This window comes from Babylonia areolata, chromosome 4, assembly GCF_041734735.1.
Source record: "Babylonia areolata isolate BAREFJ2019XMU chromosome 4, ASM4173473v1, whole genome shotgun sequence".
NCBI lineage: Eukaryota > Metazoa > Mollusca > Gastropoda > Neogastropoda > Buccinidae > Babylonia > Babylonia areolata.
Window position 1 is genome coordinate 18,354,009 of NC_134879.1, and position 10,723 is coordinate 18,364,731.

Below are 10,723 nucleotides of genomic sequence, written 5' to 3' on the forward strand. Positions count from 1 at the left end.
ACAGCTACGCAGTCAGGCTGAAGATCAAATGCTCTAACCACTCAGCTACTGCAAACCACTGCATGAACAACCCATCTTGAACAAAGAAAGAACTGTACCATTGCGAATTGCAATGTTCAAAGAACATTCTGATCTCATTCTATCTATTGCTTTCTGCCTATATTTTTTACACAAATCATTCAAGACTTATTAAACTTGTTCAAACAGAAACCTCAGAGTTTTTTGGGTTTTTTTGGTAGTTTGTTATTTAAATGATTCTTTATCACTTACACCTACAAATGAACAAAATTTTGCGTGCACCTTACCAATGACTTCCACCAGTGACTCAGGAAGATAGCTGATAGGAAACTTGACATAGACAGCGGTGCTTTTGTGGTCTGGGTTGTACTCCAGTTCAGCCTCAGCCAAAGCTGTCCTGTAGAGCATTGATGTCTATCATCACATTCAGCACCAAAAGGAATAATGAAGCATGAACATGGAAACAAAAAAACAAAAACAAAAAAAAAATTGAGAGCAATAAGGGCGAAACAGACAGCAAGAAAAAAAAAAGAGTTACAAATAAGAATGGAGCGAAGGAGTGAGAGTATCATTTTTTCAAACATCAATAGAGAATTAGCACCATGCAGACAGAAAGACAGACGGAGTAAAAGAGAGTCCTACAGTATACAGCCATACCTTAATGCCTGTACAGGTGTGCAAATATGTGTGGCGACATTTGTGGGTGCGACCGTATGTGTGTGTGTGCAGTAGTGGTAATCTTCAGTTTGTCTTTCCACTTTGAATGATATTATAATAAAATAAGATAAATAAAATCTTTTAAAGTTTAAAAGCAATGGTTGGAAGTGGCGGAAGAAGCGAGTATGTGGGACAGTGTGTGTGTGTGTGTGTGTGTGTGTGTGTGTGTGTGTGTGTGTGTGTGTCTGTGTGTGTGTGTGTGTCTGTGTGTGTGTGTGTGTGTGTGTGTGTGTGTGTGTGTGTGTGTGTGTGTGTGTGTGTGTGTGTGTGTGTGTGTGTCTGTGTGTGTGTGTCTGTGAAAGTGATAGGGAGAGACAGACGTTAAAAAAAAAAAAAAAAAAAAAGGGAACGTAAGCAAAATGGTAGGAAAAGCTAATATCAAACAACGACAACTGTCCTATTTGACTGCAAACCTTCTGCAATAACAGAAAACATCTTGAAATTTTCAAAAATAAATTCAAGTGAACTTTCTTAAAAGTCTGATAAAATATGATTTAAGACTGACATTCAATCATAATGTGTGTGCTAGAAATAAGTTCTCCACATATGCATTTAACATCTTTGTTGAACATCGTTACAAAAGCATTCAGCTTTGCTTGCACGATAATGACCGATTCTGCATTTATCTGATTCAACTTTAATTTTGTTACGCATTTCATTGTTTGATAGTTTCTGGTGTATTAATACGAATTATTTTATCATTTAAAACTTCGCCATTTTGCTGATTGCTGATGTATTACCTGACTTTGCTCCACAATGCTTGTTCTAGTCACCGGTAACCCTCGAGTACAGATAGAGGCACGTAAAGTTCTGTGGTTCCCTGTTTGTGTTTTTGCACCTTCTCTTGCAGCCCTCATACAAGGTTTCAGTATTCATCCAAAGGTAATTCTCCTATTTCTTTGTATGTTCTAAGCGGCAATGCCTGAAAGAGTGTGTGAGTGTGTATATACATATGTACGCGTGTGTGTCTACTTCGGAAGGTTATTGGCCGTAGCTACTTTTGTTTTCTCCGCATAGGCAGGTAGTTGTTTGCACAGGACAGGAATCAGACCCCTGCCGGAGTCTGCACTAGTGGGTCGTGGTTAAGTATGTGTAGTTAAAACATGTTTTCATGAAACTTGATTTAAACAAAAAAAGCAAGCAAACAAAGTGTGATTTCTCAGAGTCCTTACCTGGAAGATGGTGACCAGTACACTGGCATGTAGCCTCTGTAGATTAATCCCTGCAGCCATCCACACACACACACACACACACACACACACACACACGTTATAACAATGTTTCTACTGTAGCTTACCCTCACAACATTTCACAATGTAATCATGAATACCAACAGCAAATACCTCTGCTGTTTTTAAATATTTAAATGTGAAAATACTGCTGAAAGTAGTGTACACCCTGGATTATCTAATGAATCATGGAATCTTCTTCTTCATCTTCCTTTGTGGGCTGCAACTCCCACATTCACTTGTATGTACACGAGTGGGCTTTTACGTGTATAACTGTTTTTACCACACCAAGTAGGCAGCCATACTCCCTTTTCCACGCATGTATCACGTGGTAAGTTAGCAAATCATTATCTCATCGAGTAGAAAGGGGTCTTCTACCTGATGTATGTTCATTTAAATAGTATTTTTATAATCCTGACACATCAAACTAAATGTTCAGAGTCTGTTTATGTAAATTGAACCAAACTCCAATGAAGGAAAAATTGGAACATATGCAGGATGTCAGTGGACATCATCTAGGCACTATGCCAACACTTTTTGTAGGACATCAACTGATGTCTTATAGGCACTGAACTGGTTAAACTTATGCTTTTTTAGCATGATAAACTCGGTGTTGATAATCGAGGTGACAATGCCCTTTAAATCATGTTATTTTGATATATGTCAATTATTTAAGAAATTCTTAATTAAAGTCAAAGGTAAAGGAGATGTTGCCATCACCTCAAGCACACCATAACATGTAACCGTTTTCTCAAGATTTATGGCGATCCATGTTCAACAGACTTACAGAAACTACAACCCAGTCCTTTCAATTTCTCTTTAATGTTCATTCTATCAATTCAGTATCAACTTTAGAATATTCATACACAGTAAACATGTCGATGGTGTAGTTAGTGTCACTGTATGTCTTCTGCTTGGCAGATGTGGTGTAGCGTATATGGATTTGTCCGAACGCAGTGACGCCTCCTTGAGCTACTGATACTGATACTGTATGTCTTCTGTCCAGAATTTGTATTTCTTTCCTTTAATTGTGAATAAGAAAAACGACGTTATGCCATCTTCAAACCCAAACATCAATTGTGATTTTCTGGATCTGGATCCTCAATGAAATAAACCGTTCATGATCTGGAAATACAGCTTAATCTGGAAGACTTACAACCTACTATTGGTATGATTGTGGAGATTTTTTTCCAAATATGTTTAATCCAAATTTGGTATTGGCAGACAATGTATTTCCAGAGAAATGACAATATTACAGTTTACCAAAGACGCACACACACACACACACACGTGCGCGCGCGCGCGCACACACACACACACACACACAACCGAACAGTGAGTCAAAAACTGCAAACTTCTTTTTCCCCGGTCTTTCTCCCTACCCTGCCCCACCCCCCACCCCATGGCCCCAAACAATGCCTTCCATTGACCCTCAGTAATTACCTATCAGTTACAAACCCAATTAAAACATTTCACAAATCAAAGCCAGACAGGTACCATATCTAAAGGACATTGGGGTGGGGGGGAGGGGGGGGAGTGGAGGTGGGGTAGGGGTTGGCTGCCCTCACCTTTTCATAGATTTTGTAGAAAATGTCCAGTTGAGCACTCTCATACTGTGGAGACAGTGTGGTGTAGACAGAGCTCCAGTCAGCCATCACCCCCCACTGTTTGAATGATTCCATCTGGTCCCTCATAGCCTCCATGGCGCATCTCCGTGCTGACACAAGAGAACACACACACGCACAAGGACACACACACAGATACATCTATGATAAATCTCTTGGGAGGCATTCAAACTTCTCCATGACGAAAAGTGAACAGAGTTGAAAGGTGACAGTCACCCCCCAAAACGGAGTATGGCTGTCTACATGGCGGGGTCATACACGTAAAAGCCCACTCGTATCCATATGAGTGAATGTGGGAGTTGCAGCCCACGAACGCAGAAGAAGAAGATGAAAGGTGACAGTCAATAATATTGTGGACACTTTAAAAAAAATTTTGTATTGCCTCCATTGCAAATCTCTAAGCTAGTGTAAGAGAAGACAAAAATATGTGATTAACCTCCTGAATTCTAGAAAATAAACTTCACTTGAATGAATCTGACAAAAAAGTATTGCAAGAAAAACAAGAGGAATCGAAAGAGATTAGAAAAAAAAATGGAAGGCATTATCATTAGATCCAAAGATCACTGGATTTCTCAAGGTGAAAAAAATAAACAAATATTTTTGCTCCCTAGAAAAAAGACATTTTATAAGTAAACAAATGATGAAGTTAATTACAGATAAAGTGGAAGTGATAACAGAAACTGAAGGTATGCTGAAAGAAACCAGAAACTTCTACAAAAAATCATATACAGAGAGACCAGGTACAAGACTCGACACTGACAATTATATGAACAGTCTGCCAAATTTAACAGAAAATGAAGCCAATGAGTTAGAATGTCCAATCACTATAGAAGCAGTATCCACAGTTTTGAAGAAAATGCAAAATTATAAAAGCTCTGGTTCAGATGGGATGACTGTGAACTTCAAACTTCTACCTGGAAACAGGTAGGTAGTTTTGTGGTTTGTTCCCTCAATGAAGGTTTTGAAAAAGGAGAAATGTCAGCTACACAAAAGGAAGGGATTATAATTTGCTTACCTAGAGGAGATAAACCGTGAGAATACTTAAAGAACTGGATACTAATATCATTATTGAATGTTACTTACAAAATTGCTTCAGGCTGTATAGCAGAGAGAATAAAAAAAATATATTACAAAAATTAATAAAAGATGATGAAACTGGGTTTGTTCCAGGTAGGTATAGAGGAGATAACCTCAAAACCAATAATGAGTTTCACAGTAACAACCATTATTGTTGCAAATACTTTTAATTATTATTACACACACACACACACACACACACACACACACACACACACACAATAAATTAACACTTTCATGTTAAAAATTACAAAATCCAACTGAAGGTAAAAGTAGAAATGTTGTTGCTGCTTTTGTTTGGATCCATTTTCTTTCTTTTTTTTCCTTTTCTTTTTATCTTACCACAGCAGCGTCATCAGCCCAGCCATCAAAACAACACACTCTGATGAACAGTCAACTCCCTGGGCGTGCCAGATAAAAATTGCATATTAACCCCATCACAGCTTTAAGTGTAAATTTGTGAAATTAAATCAGTGTGGCAGGACTCCATGTCTTTAAGATGGTGTCACTTTGCCAGTCACCCCCTTTTTTTTTTTTTAATCCTTTCTCTTTGGGTTATGTGAATAACTGTTCTGCAAAATCACTCATATCAATGACATGCACAAAATAAGTAGGAAATACAGTTAAAACTAATGCTAAACTGATATGACTACACCAAAGTTCAGCAGTTAAGGTGTTAATGACATTCTTTATAAACTTGATCTACCTAACAGCTACATGCCCATCAAAATTCCCCTGGACCGGCACTACAAAACATCACTGCAGCAAAAAATAGGGTACTTCACTAAATCGGCAAAAAAACCCCGTTTATCTAACTGGTCGAACAAAGCTTCATTTTCATGCGTCCAGAATCTGCAAACGGTTCAGTTTAGAATACCGCCTGCACTAAACAAGACAAAATGAAATAAGAATAGTCTGTTGGTACAAGGATACTTGTACCTGGCCCAGAGTAGAAGTATTCATGAGTTAACTCAAAACTGAAGTAGAATAAGTTTGAAAAAAAAAAGTTTTTTTTTAAAAAGATCTTTTTTAAGTAAAAAAAAGTTACCTTTCTCCCTTATCTGAATGGGCGTGAGGTCGCTGTGCTGTCCCTTGCCCCTGGCATCGGCCAGAGCCTTGATCTCGATGGGCATGCCATGGCAGTCCCAGCCGGGTACATAGTGCACCCTGTAACCTCGCAGCAGCTTGTAGCGGTTGGTGATGTCCTTCAGGATCTGAGACACCAGATCACCACCCCCAGGTGAATTTCACACACTCTTCAGAACGGAAAGGAGGGAACGAAAATGATAATGGGGGAGGGAGAATGAGCCTGACAATGTCGACGAAAACTGGACAAATGTTCTCAAAGGACAGGAAGAAAGAGGGAGGGAGAGCAAATCAACTCAAATCAAATCAACTTATGGTGCTTAGAGCCTCGCTGACAGGGAGAGAGAGAGGGAAGGAATAAAAGAGAGAGAGATGGACAAAGACGACGTTGAAAAAGTGCATGTAACAAGGGTGGAAAATCTTACAATGCAATACTTTTTTCATTGTTTATACTGCTTTATCTTCCATTTAAAAAAAAAATCATAATCAGGGTCTAAAAAAGTATCAAATGTATTTTGGCAAATCAATTGTAAAGATGATTATAATTACAGTCTAAAATGGACTTTACTATGGAGAGGGAAGGGGATTTTACTGCAACTAAAGCTGGTAAGAAAAAAAAAGAGGACATAGTCCTTTGGTTAAAAAAAAAAAGAAAAAAGGATATAACAATGTCAGGTGCTATAGGAAAAAACCTGTTACTCCTTTCCCACCTTGTTGATGGCATGTCCCACGTGAGTTTTCCCATTGGCATATGGTGGACCGTCATGAAGACAGAAAACTTTCTCTCTAGGCTGTGTGGCTTGCCAGGCATACAGTTCAAGGAACCGGGCAGTCTAGAATAAAAATGATAGTGCTAACAATAATAATGATGATGCTAATAATAATAATGATGACAATGATGATGATAACAATATGTATGTTTGTGTGTGTTTTTGTACACACACACACACACACACTGTTGTTGTTAACAAATCTCATTGATGATAATAATAATAATGATGATGATGATGATGATAACAATATGTATGTTTGTGTGTGTGTTTGCACACACACACACACACACACACACACACACACACACACATTGTTGTTGTTAACAAATCTTAATGTTCTGGTTGAGCTCTTTTGTAAACTTGCTACAGGGATAACAGGTTTAAGTATCTCCTTCACATCACATTTAGTTGACACTGATTAATGGCAGTCTGCTTCCTAAAGTTATAATGATTACATAATTATTCCAGGTAATGTGTCCTTCAAAGTTCAGGATGTGTAAGCATTCTTTCTCACTGTATCTGTTGCCTATACTATATTCTGAATATTCCGTCCTCTCTCTCTCTCTCTCTCTCTCACACACACACACACACACACACACACACACATGAGATGACCCTGTTTTGTACAAAATTTAAGACACAAGCAATATCAAAAGAACATACAGTCTCATGTCAGTTGAACTTAAACACAACGGAGCTCAGACATATACATCAGAATACAGATATGGCAGAACACAGAGAAGTTCAATCCAGTTTCTCAATGAGATGGTCAGTGCATTCTGACAAATCCATGTATGCTAAACCATGTCTGCTAAGCAGATACTTGCCCAGCAGAGTAACCCGACTTGCTAAGTCAGGCCTCAAGGGGGAAATTTTTATTTTCCAATAATAATAATAATAATAAATGAAACACAAATCAATACCAAAAAAGTAAAGAACCTTCTTAGAACAAGTAGAGAACAAAACAGGCAAGGCCTTCAAGACTCACTTGTAACACACTACTTATAAAAATTACAAATTATTTTGTTGAAATGTGCTCTCTATTTGTTATTATAATTATATACATCTACACAAGAAAAACAAAGAAGAAAAAAAAAAGGCTTCAATGCAGATTTGAACCACGGATGTTTGGGTCAAGAATGAGTGATTTTACCCAGTGCGCTAACACGGGTTCAATGCTGACATTCAACAATTATTATTTGAGCATGTTCTTTTAGCGGAATAAACTGACAGCCACAATCAAAGTAATAACGCAGTTTAAATCATTTTATTTTGGTATATCTCGGGCATTAAAAAATTTCTTCAAGTCCATGTGAAGGAGACATTCCCATCACCTCGAAAATACTGCAATATATGTCCGTTTTTACAGATCTACAGAGATCCATGTTCGACAAGCTTTGTCTTTCCACTCACTGAGAAACTACGACACCGTCCATTCAATTTCTTTTTTCTGTTCATTCTAGTTAATTCAGTATCCACCTTAAAGCATTTATATGCAGTAAACACGTCAATGATAATTCAAGAAATTCTTTTAATTTGGCGGTAAAGGAGACGTTACTATCATGTCAGGCTTTGCAACATGTTTTGTCAAGATCTGCACTGACCAGTGCCATGTAGACAAGGTAGTGAAACAGTCGATTCAAAATTTCTTTTCTGTTCATTCTTGTTTATTCAATTCAATGTCCACTTCAGAATAATCAATGGCAGTAAACACGGTAATAATGGTAGTTAGTGTCACTGTATGTGTTCTGTCCAGAGTGTGCATCTGTCAGGGGAGCAGAGAGCTGTTAAACATACTTCAGGCTATATTCAAACCTTGTGAGGATCAGGCTAGACTAAGATGAACGGATACCAGAAATGTGTCCAGACTTTACCGAAGATTCAAACCAAAGAGGAGAGGATAATTAGAGTACTCCAAATCGTGGAGGTGGTTGGGAAGCCATACGAGGGGGGAGGCAGGCGAGACTCCGCTGCTCGTCTCCTAGGTAACGCCTCAAGCAACAATGAGGTCCAAGCATGTTGTGAGAAAGGAACAGGTTTCTGGGCACCAGGGTGGACGAGCTTGTTGTTAAGATGGTTGGACAGTAACTAGGAAGCTGGAGAGTACAAGGTGGAATGTTGCTGTTCTCCAACCTCAGGAATAAAGAAAGTCTGTAGATTGTAACCACTAGAATTGTAGAAAAACTGTCCCTTTAATATTATCACATCTTAATATAAAGATTTGTTGCTGTTGTCAGGCTGAAACATATAAAAATGTACATAACAGTTTGTAGTAAATTTGTGTGCAAAAGTTTTGTGATTTTTATGTTGGAAAAACAATGGAAATGTTGTGTCACGTGAGTGGTCACGTGAAAAACAATTGTACACACTGCGGGAGGATAAAAGTAGCCACCCAGGTGTGTATCAGGGTCTTCTGGTTAAGACAGACTTCTGGTCAGGACTTCTGGTTAAGACAGACTTCTGGTTAAGGACTTCCGGTTAAGACTCACAAAGCGGGGGGCTTGTGAGAAAGACTGCTCAGACGAAAGGTGGAGAGATAGGTCAAGGTCGTGGCGTGAGGTGACAGGAGAGAGACTGAAGCAAGAAGAAGTAAAGAAGTAAAGAAGACAGAGGAGGAGAGACCTGAAGATCGTCCACAATGACACTTTCCTGCCTGCCAGCACCAGAAGATCCAGAAGACCAACCAGGCATGAGATTCTACAGACCTGTGCAAAAAGGGCATTCCAGACAACCCGATTCTTGGAGACAGCTACAGTCAGCAATGGTGACTGCTGGGGCAGAACTGCATTGTGTGAGTGTGTGAATGGAAGCCTGACCAGGTGAGAGAGTAGATTATCCTGGGATTAGAATTATAACTTGAAAGTATAATGCCTTTGAAATTCCATGTTGTATGAAGATTTTTGATTTGACGTGTGTGAATTAATAAATATTTTTAATCAGTATATAAAGTGTATAAATGTATACTGTGTCCTCTGCTTGTAAAAGAGGAATGAATGAACAGTGATTGTTAGAGTGCATAGTTGCGTGCTTGATTGAGAATCAAATCTAACCTGTGAGCTAACCCTGACAACAAAAAATTCACTTAAGCAAAATTAAATACACATTTCCTCCCAACCTGGACAGTATTTCTTTGTTTTTAATTGCGAACTGAAGAAAAGCGAGGTCATGGCATCTTCTCACCAGACAATCTGGAAGCTGCAAAGGGGTAACTGCCGTTTTCAGAATCCGAATGAAAAATAACAAAATAAACTGTTAATGTTTCAGAAATATGGCTAAGTTCGGGAGACTACAACCTATTATTGAAATTACTGTGAAGATTTTTTTTCCTACTATTTTTAAGCCAAATTTGATATTGGCAGACAAAGTATTTCCAGAGAAAATGGCAATGTTAAAGTTTACCACACACAGACACACACACACAAACAGAACACCGAGTTATAACATACTCACTTTGTTTACACATGTGAGTCAATGATATTTATTTATTTTGCCAATACCCCCACTATTTAACATAAAAGAGCAATAAAGTTCTGCCTTCAACTCCTTTTATTCAGATTAGAATATATTTCTACTTGTCCTCTTAACCTTACTCTCTCTCTCTCTCTCTCTATATATATATATATATATATTGAAAAAATAAAAATAAAAAAGAGAATAAATTCAGTTAGTGAAACAAACTGGTCAAACAATTTGTCCTCGAGTGACCTATGCCGACCACGAAGTAGAAAGGTTATTCAAATTATCCGACCGGCCCTTACCCCTTGAATTTCTTGTTCCCTTTTCGGAGCAAGTCCGTCTTTGACTGAGAGTGGGAAGCTTGTCTTGGGTAGGCAAAGTGTGTCTGCATAGCGTTTACTTTTCTTTGCAACGGGTTTTTTGCTTTTGCTACCCAAAAATGGCAAAATGAAAGTCCAGAACTTGCTTCTGAATCTCACCGACATGTGGAGGGCTCCATGCCCGCAAGACAGTATTTTTTGGACATTCATTTTACCTGTTTACAAACACCATTCGAACAGACTGTGTAAGAATACAGTTCATAACTGAATGCACGCAGAATTCACATGCAACACAAGCACGCGATCTGCTCGCACTCAAAATGCAAGTTGTTCATGAGGGCAGCCATGTTGCAGTCTCGAAATAAATAAAGGTCAGAGTTTACAAACGTGAGATCGTTCGAATTTCAGGTTCAAGTATCCTG

The 10,723-nt window shown here is 38.5% G+C and overlaps 1 protein-coding gene across 1 annotated transcript in view; it reads right to left on the reverse strand.

The window, feature by feature from the left end:
* The window catches only part of LOC143280913 (isoleucine--tRNA ligase, mitochondrial-like), a 38,876-nt gene extending 28,235 nt beyond the window's left edge, over positions 1-10,641 (reverse strand). Inside the window, 6 exon segments of the mRNA XM_076585692.1 lie at positions 306-415; positions 1,908-1,957; positions 3,533-3,681; positions 5,715-5,880; positions 6,463-6,585; positions 10,284-10,641. Coding sequence (XP_076441807.1) covers positions 306-415; positions 1,908-1,957; positions 3,533-3,681; positions 5,715-5,880; positions 6,463-6,585; positions 10,284-10,511 — 826 coding nt within the window. The 5' untranslated portion in view covers positions 10,512-10,641.
* Between the last annotated feature and the right edge of the window lie 82 nt (positions 10,642-10,723).